Source organism: Ursus americanus, chromosome 5 (assembly GCF_024610735.1).
Source record: "Ursus americanus isolate L20-20 chromosome 5, mUrsAme1.1.p, whole genome shotgun sequence".
NCBI lineage: Eukaryota > Metazoa > Chordata > Mammalia > Carnivora > Ursidae > Ursus > Ursus americanus.
The window spans coordinates 43,247,873-43,265,887 of NC_142131.1; the positions used below are offsets into that span (position 1 = coordinate 43,247,873).

Here is an 18,015-nt window from a genome sequence, read left to right on the forward strand (position 1 = left end):
TCAGCAGGCAATGGGCACTCACAGTATTTTGTTAATTTGACTATTGTATATAATGTTGCTATAAATATCAGGCTGCATGTATCCCTTTGAATTGGGAGTATCGTATTCTTTGGGTAAATACCTAGTATTGCACTTGCTGGATCATAGGGTAGCTCTATTTTTAAAATTCTGAGGCATATCCATATTGTTTTCCACACTGGCTGCACCAGTTTGCTTTCTCCATTTATCTTTAATCGTTGACATTTTAATTATGTGTTCTGGTGTGGACATTCTTGATTGGAACTCTCTGTGCTTCCTGTACTTATTTTTTTCCTTCCCCAGGTAGGGAAGTTTTCAGCTATTATATCTTCAGATAACGTTTCTGCCTCTTTCTGTTTTCTTCTTCCAGGACCCCTATATTGTTTGCTGGTTTGATGCTGTCCAGGATCTCCCTTAGCCTGTCTGCATTGTTGTAATTCTTTTTTCTTTTTGCTGTTTCGCTTGAGTGCTTTCCATTACCCTGCCTTCCAGATTGCTGATCTGTTCTTCTGCATCTGCTGCTCTACGGTTGATTGCCTGTAGTGTACTTTTCATTTTAGGTGTTGCATTATTCAACTCTGATTGGTTCTTTTTTGTATTTTCTCAGTTAAAGTTCTCTCACTGAGTTCATTCATTCTCTCTCCAGTCGGGTGAACATCTTAAGGACCGTTATTTTGAACTCTTTATCAGGTAGATTGGTTATTTCCAATTCATTTAGTTCTTTTTAGGAGGTTTTTATCTTATTTTTTTGGTGGAGCATATTCCTCTCTCTCTTCATTTTACTCAACCTTCTGTGTTTGTTTCTATGGATAAAGGGAACAGTTGCTTTCCCAAACTTGAAGAAATGACTTGTGTATGATCATTCTCTGTGGAGACTGTGTGTGCCTTGGGACTTTGGCTTACTGGCTGGTGGAGAGGGGTTCTGTCGCTGTCCATGCTTAGGCTGTCCTGGTGGGATGGCTGAAGATGGAGTGGATGTGGGCCAGGGTGATCCTGGGACTCTGTAAGGAATGTGCCCTGGCAGGATAGCTGAAGCTGAAGTGGGTGCAAGCTGGGGTGACTTGGGGCACACTGCACAGGAGTTGGTCTGGCAAATGACTGGAGCAGATGCAGGCACAGGCCAAGGATTTTCAGGTCACTGTGTTGGGGGGACACCCTGACGTGGTAGGTGGACCTGAGGCAGTTTCAGGCCAGGCTTTCCCAGCTGCTTGGTGTAGGGTGAGCCCTGGAAAATTGAGGTGGTGTGGTCCTGCGGTATTCTTGGGTCATTTGCACCCATGTCACCTTTCCCAGATGGCTGTAGTTATAGTGACTCCTGACTAATAATGTCCCATGTACAGTGCACTGAGCACACCTTGGTTGGACATCATGGTCGGGTATGCACTAGGGTCCTGGGCCTTACGTAGGTCATAAGCTGGGTGGGGCATCCAGACTGTGCTCCTATCCATGCTATCAAGTTGGAGGGGGCAATGAAATTGTGACTTTCACCTGTCCTTCTGACCCAGAGAAAGTTTCAGTAGCTCCCTCACAGTTTTTCTGGAGTTCTGAGGCTAGATCCTTTTTATTCTAATTGCTCTTTAAACTGCATTTTTTCCCTGTGCCCCATGGCATCTGGAGCCGGTGTGTAATAGAGCTCAGGGCTTCCCGGGCTTGCAGGCCAGCCAGGATGCCCACACCCTGCTCCTGCTTGCGCTCACAAGATGGAGGGCAACATGTACTGTGGTACTCACCAGTCCCTCCCACCAGGAGAGTTGCAGCAACTCCCCCACCATTGAGTAGAGTTCTGAGGCTGGTTCCTGTATATTTTAGTTGCCCTTCTAAACCGTGACTTTTTTTCCTTGCCCCAAAGCAGATGAATCTGCTTCTGGTCCCTCAGTATTCTCTCTCCCCATTGCAATTGCGGCATCAGGGATGGGGATTTTGTTCACTACCATGCCTTTGTCTCTCTCGCCGTTCTCTGTCTGGTGTCTATCTTTTCTTCTGCAGAAGCTCTTTAGTCAGGCCTCAGTTCTTTAGGAGGAATTGCTCCCCTAATCGGTGTAGATTTGGTATGTCCGTAGAGGTTAGGTCAGCTCTTCCTATGTCACCATGATGGACCAGAATTCTACCATGTGCCTTTTATGTGAAGAATTGAGTCCACTCATTTTACAGCAATTACTGATTGGTAAGTTCTTACTGCCATTCTGCCAACTGCTGGCTATAGCTCATCTATTGTTTTCTGCTTTCTTGCTCTCTTCTTTTGTAATTTGATGGTTTTCTGTGGTGATATGCTTAGATTCCTTTATTTTTTGTATGGCTAGTATAGTTTTTTGCTTCATGGTTACCATGCAGCTTTAATAAAATGACTTATATTTATAATAGTCTATTTTACGTGATAACAGCTTACGTTTGAATGCACCTGTTTGACATTGTTAATCTCACCCTCCACGTTTTGTTTTTATGCCACATTTTACATTTTTAAATGTAAATCTCTGACTCATATAGTTATTTTTTGTTTTATAGCCTTCATACTAGCCTTATAAATGATGAATCCACCAACTTTACAAAATTAGAGTATTCTAATTTTACTACATATTTACACTTACCAGTAAGATTTATACTTTATTCTCCTGTTATTAATTAGCCCTCTTTATTTTCAGTTTGAAGAAGGGTCTTTAACGTTTCTTGTAAGAAGGGCTTAGTGATGGTCTGCTTCCGATCTTGCTTATTTGGAACACTCTCTTCGCTTCCATCCTGAATGGTAGCTGCTGTGTAGAGTTTATAGTTGTTTGCTTTCAGCGCTTTGGCTCTATCATGACACTCTCTTCTGGCCCTAAGAGTTTCTGCTGAAAAATCTGCTTATGGGAGTTCTCTTGTACTTAACAAGTGGCTTTTTCTCTTTGAGCTTTCAAGATGCTCTTCTTGTCTTTAGCTTTGGCCATTTTAATTGTGCGTCTTGGTGTGTTTCTCCTTGGGTTCATTGTATTTGGAACTCTTGGGGATTTTGGATCTGGATGTCTGTTTCCTTCCTGAGGTTAGGTGAGTTTTTAGTCATTATGTTTTCAAATAAGTTTTCTGTCCCTTTCTTCTCCTTCTGGGACCCCCGTAATGCAAAAAAAATAATGGTCTGTTTCATGTTGTTCTGTAAGTACCTTAAGCTTGCTTGCTTCCTTTCTTTCTCTCTCTCTTTCAACCCTGCCTCCGTCTTTGTTGTCTCTTAAAACTTTGCGGTTTCCAAACAGCCAAGTTTATTCTTAGTGGCTCCCAATATTTCATGGTGTTAGTGTCCTAAATGGGAATACCTCAGCCAGCATTTAGGTTCAGGCTGCTTGGAGCCAGACCCTCAGGCACCAGCTTTAAGTGTGCAAATGTATACAGTCTTACGTGAGTGCGATCATAAATCTCACTGTTACTATCTAGAGGTGTCCCCTGGGTGGCAGTCAGCATGCCAGAAGAGTATACAAGGTCCTTTCCAGGAGATACCAGTGGCCTGGAGTGAGGCAAAGGGGGAGCACAAAGATGACCTCCAGAGGCCTCATCGCTGCAGTGCATGTCATTTGGCCCCTCCGTGAGTGTCAGACGGGAAGCTTGTTCCTCAGGCTTACGCCCCAGAAGTAGCAAATAAGCCTCTTTCATGGAAAGATTAGGATGTATCGTATTCTGCTGTCTGCACAGTGCCTTGGGTGGTACCCTGCCAGGAAGTGTCAGTCCATTCGTTTAGATCCTTTGGGACGCAGGCATGCCACTCTTGGTGGCCACTGGAGCTAGGTCATTAAGGGGCATCTCCTAGGTGGCAGGCAGAAACACTGAAGCACAAGACCTAAATAGTAGGCAAAGCACCTAGAATGGGGCTCTTAGGTGTGTCTGGAGCGCAGTGTTGGAGAGATACCGGCCCTGGCAGATGTGGTAGCGGGAGAACACCAATAAGCACCAGCTCCCCGAGGTTTCTGGAGAGGATTACAGTGGGCTCTTAGATGTGTGTTTAATTGTAATCCTGGCCTTCGGGCCACAATTACCAAGAGAAGCTAATAGGCCTCTTTCACAGAAAAACCTGGTACCTCATTTTGTTGCCTTTTGCTGTGCTCTTGGTGCGGCAGCCCTTTCAGAACTGTGGGTTACAGTCCTGTGGGGTCCTTAAGCAAAATCTGGGGGAGATTGAAGTGAATGTAGTAGAGGGGAGAGTGTGAGGATGGTGTCCACCAGCTTAAGTCCCTGGAGAAATCCCCAGCAGGCCTCGAGATGTGTATTAAATCAGATGCCTGGCCCTCAGCGTGGTGTCGTAGTGCAGTAAGCCTCTTTCCGGAAGGGCCGGGCGCCTTGCCGTTGATTGCCTCCGTGCCGGTGCCTGAGGTAGGTCTGAGTCCACCAGCCCTTGCGCAGCAGTTTGTCAGTTCGCTATACATTTGTAAGTCTGGTGGACGTGAGTCCCTTTGGGTTTTGAAGCTAGATATTTTGTGGGCTCATCTTCCAGGGGCAGGCCTTAAAGGTTGGGGTGACTGATGTGGGGTTCAAGCCCTTTTCTCCATAAGGAGAAGCTCTTGGTTTTGCGTTCCCTCCTGAAATCTGGGCAGCCAGGTTACCTGTCTACTGGACTAAATCCCGCCTCCCCCAGGGTGGGGTTTATGGCTAAGTCATCTCTCCTGTACGCTTTCGTGTGTGTGTGTCTTTCCCCCTCATTTGTCCAATGTTTAGGTGGTGTTCAACTAGTTTTTCGGGGTTTTTTCAGAGCATGGTGTTCCATGCACAGATCTGCAGCGGCAGATTGGGGTGTCTGTGGGATAAGGTTGGTTTAGGATCTTGCTACCTCTCTTTCTTGCCCAAGAGCCTGGACTTTTTCCTTTAGTTAATCGCACTAACACCTACGTAATAAGCTGAGCCAGAAACAACAGGGTCACCCTTGATTTCCAGTTGTCACCCCATTGGTATCTTACTGGTTACTGTTACCTACCTACCTTCTAAATAGAACTGTCGCGTGTCCCCCACTCTTCCCCAATATGAAGCCATTTGTAATTGAGGCAAGTGACTGTAGATAATTCTAATGGCTTTCTAGCACTTGTTCTGCTTCCACTGTTGTCTCCTAGTAGTCCATTTCCCATATTGCCATTGGAGGGATTCTTTAAAACTCAAACCTGATGGAGCTAATTTCTTCCTTCGAGACCTTTTCACAGCTGGAGGATGAAATCCAGACTTGGAAAGCGTTTCAGACAAGTGTCAAGATTTCAGCCTTGGCTCATTCTCCTTGTTTTCCACCCTGTGATCACCTGTGTGAATGGCTTTGGCATATGTGTACACTATGCTTTGAGGTAACTCCCTGGTTTGCATTTGCTGCTCCCTTTGTTCCGGACAATCTTCTTCTACTCTGCCCCTACCGAACTCCTATATACTTTTATCTCAGGCCTCATTTCTTTGAGTAGGCCTTCTTAGAACATTCCAGTTTCCTTGCCTCCATTCTGGGTTAATTGCCCCTCTTGTGTGCTTTCACTGTGTGACCTTTATTGGCACTTAACAAATTGTTCTGTAATTGTTGCCTAGGAAATCATTTTGAAACATTAATTCAGATTTTTTTCCCGGTACCTGCCTGTCTTATATTGTCTCCACCTTCTGAGTGGAAGAAAGGCAATCAGTAGAATTGCTTTAAGGGATAGACAAAAGATGAAAAAAATGGAGACCATAGTTTTTAGTTGAAACTATCTGAGACTTAGAATTCATAAACAAGAAAGTCTAGTGTTAAAGGACTGGGGACATAAATAGATCAGGAAGAAAAGCTGGGCAGCCAGATTACTCTCCACTAGGCTAAAGAGTCTTTGGACATGGTGAATGTGGGGTGATGTAATATAACCAAGGAGTGGCTGTTGCACAGGAAGTGTCCAAAGACCAGAGCGTGCCGTGTGCCCTTTTCTATAGAATATGCCTTTTTCAAGTCCTGTAGGAAGCCTGGCATCTTCCAAGGGTAACAGGTGTATTCTTCTCATGTCTACCTTGTTAATGTTATTGAGAAAGAAATAGCCGCAGAGAAGCTTCAGTTTTTTAAATTCAAACTGAGGAGTTATTACTAAGGTAGTAAGATGAAAGTAGGGAATTTCTCCTAAAATCTTTTGTTACTGGTTTGGCCCCCTTAACCTCAGAATCACCAGGAAGTATGTATAATCTTTCTGAAGTCTTGCCACTGGCAAGGACTATTGTCTAAAAAATTTATTTCATAACATTTCAAGGAAGGCATTTTTTTTTTTTTTGATGAGACCTTTCAAGATGAAACAAATTTGGTGTTTTTGTTTTGTTTTTAGAGATTTTACTTATTTTAGAGAGCGTGCATCAGCAGGGGCTAGGGGGAGGCAGAGGGAGAGAATCTAAGGCAGGCTCCCTACTAGCGTGGAGCCCAGCAGGGGCTCAGTCTTACGACTGACTGAGATCACGAGCTGAGCCAAAAACAAGAGTCGGACGCTCAACCAACTGAGCCACTCAGGCGCCCCCAAATGAAACAGATTTCTAATGTTCAGTATTAGACACACACGTTAGGGAGTATTACATTTATAACTATTCGTAATCCATACTAACTTATAAATTTCCCTTTGTTACATTTGTGTGAGTTCAGTGAGGGTCAGGAGTCTAATATATGTATTTTCATGTACAGCAAGAAACGAGAGAATACATCCTATAAATGAATGTTGACAATATAACTGGAGGTCCTTTGTTACTTTTTCCTTGATTTGTATGCTGTCAGTTTTGTCTACCCAGGTAGGTGAGATTCCGGTCAGTGAGTTTGGTTTAGGAACCTATTTTAGACCCATGTGGACCCATGTGAGTATTCCTGGGACCTCACTTGGCTTCTACTTAGCACAGAGTATGGAAGGCTCCGAGAACACACTTAAAAGAAAATATCCAGAAATAGAGCTAATAGCACAATTAGATCACTAAGAGATCTTGAACTTACTAGATCTGCTGTGATGTGAACAGGTTGATGGCGGGATGCTTCAGCATGCCCTGAGGTCCGAGCCCACGGGCAGCCTGCAAGGGTATCTGAAGCATTACCACACATGCACCACGCATAAAACAGACCCACAGCACTTACACATCCCATACACGTTGTCCTTGTCAAACGCTCCTTCCCTAGACTGCGCCAGTAGGATACCAATATGATCATCGGACCCCCAGATGCAGGGATAAATAGTGTTCTGGTAGAAGAGGTGACTTTTCAGTACATTGATAACTATTCTTAATTCTACAACCAAGAGTTTTATGACCCTGGAATTTAGTCAGTCATGAATTAAACAGTACTTACCTTCCGAGATACGTATATTCAATTTAACTCCTATGCCTAAATCCCAATCCACGTTATAAAATGTTAGGCTAAAATAATGAATTGACAGTCTTCAGTTCAAGCTCATCATTGTCCCTAGGATTGCAGGAGAGGAAGGTAAGAAGAAATGAAAACAGGCATCCTAAGACCAAAAATAATATAAATGGAAAGGAAATGAAAAAAATTATCAGACTAAGGCTGAGAAATTCAGGAATATAGTCTCTTAGATATTTATTGTAATCTCCAAAAAATAAAACCAGATTAAACCCAAAGAACAAAACCACTTTCTATACAGAATTCACATACAAACTTAATACCTAATAGAGCACATACAGTTTTTACACAATTAATTTCAATAAAGAGAATTAAAACTTCATAATGTGAATACTTTGTAGCTTTAAACCCAGACAGGAGCTCCTGTGGACACATAAAGAGTCACGATATTTGCTGTGCGGATGTTAGTTTTCAACTAAATGTCACAATCACTATATGAAAACACTAAGCTGTTACTCAAGATTTTCTGAAGCAGAGCCCCACAGTATAGTCCCTGAGGAGCCAAAAGTGCCCGGTTGCAAAGGAAGGTCTTCATCTGAGCGTTTCCCAACACCCTTGATGGGAAACATGGAACTCCAGAAAAATCTCTGGGCACACATCTTTCTTGTTGACGTGGGATTACACAATGTTTTGTGGTTTGGTGCATGGGCAAAATGTCTAAATCAACTGTTCTAATGTGACGTTAAAGCAGGTTGTGTTCTGTTGCGCAGTCTGGGGCTGCTCAGCAGAGGACTGTGTCAATGCTGCAGCTTGTCTTCTTCAGGGGGACAAAAGCCAGAGAGCCCAGCGGGTAATCTGTTGGGTTTTACAAGGCCAGTTGGGCTCTCTAGAGAAAAGCAAGAATCTTTAGCTGCCCCCTCTGCCACCTTTTCATTCATAGGGAACAGAATGTGACCTTTCCCATTTATTGGCTGACAAAATCTCATCATTATCAAATTCTTGTGGGATCTCTTTCTTGAGTTCTCCAGTTGTTAGAGCTCCCTCATTTTCTATGCTTCTATATCCGGACATCATTCAGCATTTACATAATATCCTGTTTTGTTTTTTTTTTTCCTTCGTTTTTCAGTCAGTAAGTTTATTAGGGGTAGGAACCATACCTCTTCCCTGTTTGATTCCCACAATACTGAGCATATGGTATTCAATAATGGTGACGACTAACTAAATATTTAAACATGCTCTTAAATTATTATTATAATGTTGGCTATGTGCTTTTTTTTTTTTTTTTTAATTTGGCACAAAGTCGTCCCTAATCGCCCTGCTTCTCCCACATTCACTTGACTTCTTCAGGCAGTTTGAGAGCTGAGTACAAATTTCACGCTATCATACTTAAAATAGGGCCACACATCACTGGTGGGAGCCCAAAGCCATTTAATATGATTGGCACATCTTCACATGTCAATTTCAGACAACTGCTGTAGAAAGAGCAGAAGGCTTCATATGATGTACAGATGGCCAAGGTCATCTAAAACCAACTGGTTTCCATCATTTTTAGTGAACAAGTCAGAACTTTTCTTCCTAATGGTATCATGATTTACTCTGCTAACTAAATGAAAAGGCAAAGCTCAGTATTAAAATGAGTGGTTTGCCTTAAAAGTTAAAATCGTAAATAGGAATTTAAGGTAGGTGACCCACTTTAAATGTCATATAAATAAACAGAGTTTTTGGTAATCCAGCAACCAGGCCTAATTTTTTTTTTTTTTTTAATTTTGCATCTCACTGAAGTCCTAGGCCACCAATTATAAGATTAACCGAGGGGGTTTGAGGACGAATGTAGGCGTTTCTGTGGAAATACCAAAGCAAATTAAGAATTCTGCCTTTTGCTTCTTCTATATCACCAGTGTGGACAATTGAGAATTGAAAGTGAATATAACATCAACTACAACCTAAAAAGACAGCAACATTTTAGAATTCCCAGGGTTGACAGTGTTAACTTTGCAAACAAAATACAAGGTTGAACAACAAAATATACACACAAATGCAAGAAGAAAAAATTCTTAGTACATAGAGCATGTGACCAACATTTCTGAGAAGAATAAATAGGACTTTACCTTATGTGCATATTTTTTTTTTTAGGTATCTAAATTAGCCTCTTTTAAGAGAATTCTGGATTTAAGAAGGGAATACCTATATAAAATAAATGACCATCCATTCTGTCTTAAAAATAAAATCCACCATTCTAAAGCGCAAAATTGACATATATTTGCAGATACTAAATGTTTGGTTTTATAGGAAAAAAATTACTTTGAAATAGGCACGGAGGAGTTTCACATGACACCAATAAGGTATTTACTGTATAAACTGCACCACTAGACAAATACAGCTACAAGAAATAATTTGAATAAGTTACACAGCCATCAAAGCATCTCACACATTCATTATAATTCACTCTTTCACTCTAGTTTATATACACTGAGTAAGTCATTAAATATTGCACTTATTGGCCCATGAACCCTCAATTATGAGGTGTTGAAAAATAGAAAACAAATCTATTTTTATAACATATTTCATGCAACATTTAAGACATTTCAGTTCCACAAACACCATTAAATAGTTGTACATTTGGACAGTCCAACGGTATCACATCACGTCTGACATCAACAATATATTAACAGGAATTACAGGAAGTTTTCATTTAGCACACATCCTAGGGATGATGAAACAATGCATGGAAAACCATCCTACTGATACAGCAAACAATCCCCAGTTTCACTTGTATGAGGCGCATGGAACCACTAGACAGGTGTGCGTCACGCTCACGTCCCTGAAAGGCTGGGCGCCTGCGCGGCTCACGTACCATCTGTGTCCTTAAGAACAGCATTCGTGAACCTGAGCAATCCCTAGCCCCAAACATGAATATGGAAATATGGCCGATAAAAAAAAAAAAAAAAGCCACAGCCAACTCTCAGTTGTCCACTATGAAGGAAAGTATGAACACAGGTGAATGAAAATGCACACGTAAACCCCCAACCTCATTTCAGCAAATGATAACTGGTTGAAACTCCGACAACACTAGTGCTGATGTCAGGTAAATGGTGAAATTTGAGTCTCACTTCCTATTCTTAGTCCTGTCATTCAGTGAGAGGAGACTGTTATAAAAACTGAGATGAAAAATAGTATCAGGAAGTGGAAAAGAGAACCATAACTGGCAAGTTCAGTGTGTCTACCAGCTAGATGTTCTGACAGAGGTTTTGAACTCCTTTATTAGACTGTCTAGAATGTTCACAAAATGTATTTTCCTCTATTCTTCATGAAAATTATGTGCGTAAACATAAATCAGTGTAAAGAATCTTTGTAGACCTTCTTCGACAAAATGTGAGTTACAGTTGGAACGCAGCAAAAGCTCCCTTTTCCCTAGCACTGAGAGAGCACCACGTATGAAAATTTCCCTTCATGAAGAAGGTGTGTGTGTGTGTGTGTGGGCAACATCATGTGAGTGGCCCAAGTATAAATATTTTAATCTCCCAAAGGGAATTATTAGTTGACTGGAGTGTCAAGCATTTCTGTAAAGGTGTTTAAGACAAACTAGATTTATTCATGAAATAACAATAGGTACATGTATTTTAGATAAATTCCTGGACCTGTTGCTGCCCCCCCTTAGGGGATACTGTATTTCTAGAATCTGGAGCCCTTTTTAGGTACATTATAGGGAGAACATTTTTTTTTCCCCCTTTGGTCATCATACACTTTATCTTTGACCCAATTTGTCCCAATTCATTCCTAAATAGGAAACAGGTTAATGTCTTTAAGTGGCTTTGGTCAAAAAATCACTTTAAATACAAAGCAATCCAGAAAGCTGACCCTGCTGGTTCAGCTCACGGGAAGGACTTCCCGAACTTACTGGGAAACTACGCGAGCGCAGGTAGTCTACACCACGAGGCAAAGTGAAGCCGTGCCGCAGAGCTTGTATCTTCCAGGGGGTGATGAGAAAGGCCACGTGGGTCAAGTTGCTCACATGCTGCCCTGACCTAGCGTACTGATACACAAAGGAACAAAAAGTTTGTTACCAATGTCTGTAAGTTAGAGAGGATCCTTCAGACAGAGCGACAGGCCACCTCCTAGGTGTTCCACACCAACGCCAGCGGCTCGAGCGTTCCAGTAGTGGATAGAAATGATGAACACTTTTTGGTCTGAAAGGGTGATAATCCTGACTTCAAGGTAAGATCTAGCTCACAGGTTTTCACCTGCAGCGGCTCCCTTAGCCTTGGGAGAGTTTGGCGGAGTCTGGAGACACTTAAGTGCAGTGTGATGCCATCTAGTCAACCCAGGGCGGCACAGAACGTGCCGTGCGGTAAGATCTACAGCGGGCCGAGCACAGACTGCCACGCTCGAAAACGCACGTTGCTTTATGGAAGTTCTGGTAAAAATGGAATAATTTACTTAAAAAAAAAAATACGTGAAAGTCTGTTTTCAGCATAGACATAGTTAGAATTGGAGGTTTAAATTGCTCCCTGAAAAAGGACCAGTGTGCTCAACAGCAGGACTGTAATTCATCTGGTAAGAGTTCAGTAGGTGCCGCGCGCGTGCTCACCGTGTGTGTGGGGAGGTAGGGGTCTCGGAGAAGTTCGGTTATGATTTTTAGAGTTTATGCCTCACAGTAATCATAACGGCACTGCAGTGTTCTGCTGTGGCTGAAGGCATCATCATCGCTCACTTGACAGGTAAAAATCTTAGCACTTAGTTACCAGGCGGCAAAGAGCTACTGACTTGAAGTGAACCTCAGCAGCAACTCCGAGAATCTACTGACAAGTTCACCTCGCGGCAGTAGAAGCTGTTCGGGGGAGGGGTGGGGGGGGCGGGCAGCAGCAATGAACTTGATCCACTGTTCAGAAGCAGTTGTTCTTAGGACCCCAAACGTGGGATGCAGCACTTAAACTGCCATCTTAGGACTTCAGAAAGGTCATGCACCTCCTACACTCATTCACATTCCCCCAGTTAGATGCCCATCCACTAGTTTTTCAGTTGCATTAAGAACGGAAAGGAACGTACCGACATCAAAGCTCTCGGAAGCGTTTGCTCTACAATCAGGGTTTGTCTCTAAAAAATGGCAGGGGTGAGACTGGTGAGAAGATGGGTAGCAGAGGAAATCATTCTTGAAAAACTAATTGAATTTCATCAAATACAGCAGAAGTTGGGTGTGAAAAGTACACATTTACACCTGCATGTACTTTTTTAAGGTATCTTGATCTTTAAAATACAAATTTGGGGGGCACCTGGGTGGCACAGCGGTTAAGCGTCTGCCTTCGGCTCAGGGCGTGATCCCGGCATTATGGGATCGAGCCCCACATCTGGCTCCTCCGCTATGAGCCTGATTTTTCCTCTCCCACTCCCCCTGCTTGTGTTCCCTCTCTCGCTGGCTGTCTCTATCTCTGTCAAATAAATAAAATCTTAAAAAAATAATACAAATTTGGTAGGCCATTGGTAAAAATGACTTATGGTTATTTAGACTGTAGTGGGAGTTGGAGGGAATATAGGAGGTTAAGTGTGTGTGTGTGGCAAAAAGGCTAAAAATCCTTGCAATTACACTGCTCCATTTTTATTATAGTTAGATGACAACAGCAGCTCTGTTAACCCTGTTGTGTTACTCTTACAACAAATTTTAAAACTAAAATCTCTTCATGAAATGAGGACTAGAGAATATTCTCTCTTCCCACAAGCTTTATAGCAGGATTATAGGTGTGCCTTTACCTGAGCTCGGTGACAGTCCACTCTGGAAACTTCTCAGTAAAATTCACACCAGGGTGGGAGCTTCAGAACAGAGAATGAACTAGGAAGGCTCCAGATTGGAAAATACAAATTATCGAGTTCCTTGGCCATGACACTTGGCCATCAAGCTTCCGTGACCAGCATTAAAGTAGTTCAGCGTAGGCATGCCTGACATGCGACGTAGGTTTCTGACTTGGTCTTTTGGTTGTAGGGGCAATTAATGACATTAGCAATGATGTTTTCAGGGAAGGGGTTTACACAAAAGCAAAACTCAGCTCTTGCCCTTCCACTTCTCTCACCCTGATTTTGTTTGCCCTTATACAATACTACATGGGGGAAGGGGCTTATAAGAGCCCTCTTAACATCATACTTAGGTCCTTGACATCTGCACGTGTGTATGGGAATGGGACTCAGGACAGGAAAGTTTTCTTGGCCTTACTGCTTCATACAAGTGAGTTTAACAGCTTTAGCCTTGACCTTGGCCACATTCTTAGGCAGTTACAGAAATACTGCATTGTCACGCAAATAGACTTCTGTTGCAAACCTGTCTGCTTTGCTTGCCACCCTCCTTTCTCTTGCCCTTCACTGTGAGTTCTATGATTTTTGAAGTTCGTTGGCCTAGTAAAATCTAAAACATTCTCGCCTTCACTAGGCTGAGGCCTGCCTTGCAGGGTGCCGATGTGGAAATTTATTAAAAATACTTGTATCCTAAGCTCCAGGTGAGAAATGACCTGGGTTTGTTGAAAACGTCCCACACATACTCTTCGTCTTCTAACTTAGTAATAATGTATGTGACCTAGTTCCTTGACTTTTGGAGATGGTTATTATTCCAACGACACACTTAACCTATCGGTAACCTTGCTCAATAGACTTGTACCCCAAACTAGAACTGTGTCTAGTTATGGAAAGAGGAAAAACAATCTTGAACATAACCAGCGTTGAAGGGCGATAGAGAATCACCCTAATTAAATGGTCCTTCTAAAGCTGCCCGTCTGTGCCTGCTGCCTTCCTAAAGGCCAGTATTGTGCACAGCTAAGGATGCCAGTTTCCTTCTGCGGCTCAATCAGAACAGCTGGTGAGATTTGTTGGCTTGTTATTCTCAGACGGTCTTAGAAGATCTGGGAGAAAAAATACGGGTGTTCAAATGGTTTTCTCCTCCTCCCCCCACTAAATTGCTTCTGGTGTCCTGAAGTGTTGGTTCACCTTAACTCTAAAGAGTGTTCTCTCCGTAACTTAAGCACCTGTAAAAGCTTACTGAATGGGGAGGGATAGGATTGGGTACAATGGGATTAAAAAATTACAGATAAAAATTGTCTTTTCCTCAACCTTAGAGCCATTGGGATATTAACTTAAACTATTGGGTAAAAGAAGTAAGGTGAGGTGTGAACAGAAGGCACTGGTTGTGGAAGCAAGTCTCTATCCCATGGGAAGAGGGGCTCTACCAAGCTTCAAATTCATCTCATCTCTATTCCATGCCTGCGTGATGGGTCCAGAAAGTGGTAGGGATGGTGTGTGTATAAATGGGGGGACAGTTATTAAGGAATCGGGGGAAGTCTTTTGAGAAGTCTGCAGCTGTTCCTACCCTTCTTGGTTTAAAGACTCGTTACGTAATGCCTGTCAGTCTGCGCCCTCAAGTATTCCAAATGTTGGGCAGAAGTAGTGGCACCAAGAGTCATTGTTTACATAACTAAAGAAGGTGGATTAAATCTAGTTCCGATCTGGGAAATATGATTGCTTAATCTCTTAAAAAATTTGCAAGGGTTTCAAACACAGTGTTTGTTTCTTTAGTAAGACTGAAAACCAGACCCATGACAGTCTCCTGAGATCTCCTCTTGCAATTCCTTGGTTGTCATCCTTACAAGCGAATCGCAAATTTGAACCTGTGGCACAAAATTGTTGTTGTAGTGAAATTACAGTCTGAGGTCCCAGCAGTAGCTTAATTACTTTTGAGAAGAAATCGGAAACAAAAAGAGCCTACAAAGACAAGTAACAAATTACATGCAGATACCAACCAGATGCTTATAGATAGTCCTTACAAATTTGAGATCACATATTTGCCACACAGTAACACAGGAAACCTCCCACAAATTGAATGCGTGTATGAGCCACTGACATCAAAGATTTCCCTCAAATAATTACCAGGCAGTAGAAAGGAAGGTTACTCGACCATTTATAAATGCTTTTGTTGGGGATGTGCCCCCTCAAGCTGCCTGTGTGTGGGGGGGGACATTAACATCCACAGTTGGGCTGTGGCGGAGGAGGGCTTTCCTTGAGTCTTGTGTTCTGCTTGGCGGCAGTGATGGCCGGATCCGTCTCCAAACTCTCGGACATTTTGTCGCAGATGATATCCACAAGACGCTCAAACGTCTGCTTGACATTAATGTTATCCTTGGCACTTGTTTCAAAAAATTCAAACCCTGGAAGAAACAGACACAGCTTGGTCATTTTATACTTCTGCTGAAAGTAAATGAGACTTGATTATGGTTTTTCCTGGTGATTGTGGGAGACCTAAGAGGGGGGCCTAAGACTCAATTTGAACAAATGCTGTCATCTTGCTACCAAATTTTGTTCACGGGTATGCTGACATTTATTTATGCTCCCAGCATGGCTGAATGAACAACGACCACCAAATCTCTTTGCAGAAGTCTATTTAAGAATCCTCCACCCTGTCTTTGCCCTCCCTTCCTCCAGTTCCTGGCCCCCAGGAAGCTTCCTGGAATCTTTACTGAGACAGGTGATGTGGCCTATTTTCCTTATTCCATTTCAGATTTGGCCAAAATTGTTAGTGGACCTATTCTCATTAACTGTGATTATTTAAAGGGACTACTGACCCCACCCCCGACCACACTCCCCTCCGACTCTTTCTGAGCCTGCCCTTCTGCCGCCCCACCAAGCTTGGAGGGTTGGCTTTTAGTAAATTTTCAGTACCCAACTGGACACAAGGTGGCACTACAGAGTCAGTGGAGTTAACCTTACGTGTGCTTCGACCTCCTTTTGGAAATTTTCGTGCCCTGTTAGGCGAGTAGCCTCCCGGGGCTTTGTCTACGACCGCACATACCTATTGGTGCAGATTTTTCTTGGGCTTCTGTCAGTAGCACTGTTTTTACTGACATGTGGAAAGGGACACCTGGTACATTTCAAACAAGCGGCCACCATTGCAAGAAGGTACAAAAAAATGTGCTCACAGTTGCACACGTCTACCCATCACTGTACCTGGGCAGAAGCAGGCTCTGTCTGCCGTTATCACTCTATTGTTTGCCTTCACATTCCATGGGCTCAGCTTGCTAGTTGCCATGACAACCTCCCCAGTCCATTCAGGGGACTTTGATTTAGGATGTACTGGGCAGGACACAAAAATGCTTTCCTAATCCATTCTGAATTTTACGCCCTATAAATCCTTCTGGTTACATCTGGCCCTACCTCAGAGGAGCCACATGGGTTCAGAATGATTAAATCGTGTGATGTTGTCTCAGCTCCTGGGACCCAAGGAGGAAAAACTGGACTAATATTTTACATTCATGTCTAAACCCTCTGACAACCCAGAAATACTTTATTCATCCTTCAGTATTATTTAACTAAATAAGTATTTCTCTTGAGTTAAAGTTTCTAATTTAGTTACGATAGATGACTAGTTGGAGGACTGTAGTTGACCTTGAATTCCATTACTGATTACATATTCTGTTGTGAATAATTGTGGGATTGGGGTTAAAGGAGCATGACTAGGACCAGTGTCTGTAAAATTTGGATATTTCTACCTTCTTGGGCTTGTAGTTTGCTTTCATTAGTCTCTGTGGAGGGTGCTTATAGAGCTCTCTAATGTTCTGGATTTCTTAGCAGAAACCACAAATGTACTTCTCTTTCCTATCCTAATGTTTTTATAACCTATCGAGCTCTGTCATTTGTCTTACAACAATCTGATCCAGATTTTGGAGAACTGAGGTATGGATCTAAGCAATATCCTTATTGGGAAGATGTTGGAACTATGTGCATCTTACTGGGGATTTTCTCAGTGCTAAGTGAAGGGGTCTTTAGGTCACAAGATACTAGGACCCCACTGAATTAGTTACGATCCCCGAATGAGACTCTGAGAAAAAACAGCCCATAGTTGCGCACAGACTCCATTCTCTTTTCTGCTAACTTAGTTTTCTTCCTAATGCTACTTTGGGAAAGCACTGAACTTGCAGGTATCATGAAAGATTTGGCTATTGTGACAAGATAGTAATCCAGGTAAGCTTTTGTGAAATGGGATTCCTTAAATCTGGGGTTTTAGACACAACCTGCTGCTGGTGTACAACTTCAGGTCAGTAAATCCCAGAATGGTCTCAGGGGCTTGACCAGGAAACATGGTAACAGTTTGGATCCAACTCTATGACATGTGCCTTACTTCGTTTACAGAGCCATCCATGAGGCTCAAATGAGACTATGTACAAGTCCCCAGCAAACCAGATACTGCTCAGATGATAAACTCACAGTTGAAGGGCTACCATATAGTGGTGTATTGTAACTCATTTTATCCATGAGGTAGGTGCTAGTATCGAAAAAATTTATTGGTTAGGCAATGGAGGCACAAAATCATCGAGTACTTTGCTGAAACATGGATTCGCTCAGCCTGTAATGGTGAAGCTGACTTTGTACTACTGACCTGGCCACGGTCTTGCTCCTCTAGGTACCCTGCAGAAGGAAGCGATTATTCGGTGCCAGCTGAATTGTAAGTTCTGTGCTAATTAAGAACTGCACTATATATCAAACTTTGAACATTTAAGTAATCAGAAAATAACTAGTGACTGAGAAAAACATCTGAATGATATCAAGGTGGCCCTGAGGCCAGCTGTGCTGGCAGACCACCTCACGGAAGTGAATTTTTTGGTTTTTCCAATGCATGTCAGTCTCTAAAAAGGCACATAACTAAATGAAGAAATACTTTATTGCTTTAAATGGTTATACTCAGTGAGAGGTCCGATGGT

General features: G+C 42.6%; 1 protein-coding gene and 1 long non-coding RNA gene across 2 annotated transcripts in view; one reads left to right on the forward strand and one right to left on the reverse strand.

The window, feature by feature from the left end:
* The window catches only part of LOC148110086 (uncharacterized), a 145,939-nt gene that overhangs the window by 110,177 nt on the left and 17,747 nt on the right, over positions 1-18,015 (forward strand). The gene's annotated exons all lie outside the window — the stretch shown is intronic.
* The window catches only part of RAB3C (RAB3C, member RAS oncogene family), a 272,590-nt gene continuing 262,075 nt past the window's right edge, over positions 7,501-18,015 (reverse strand). The window contains exon 5 of the mRNA XM_087861892.1: positions 7,501-15,468. Coding sequence (XP_087718018.1) covers positions 15,281-15,468 — 188 coding nt within the window. The 3' untranslated portion in view covers positions 7,501-15,280. The remainder of the gene's footprint in view (positions 15,469-18,015) is intronic.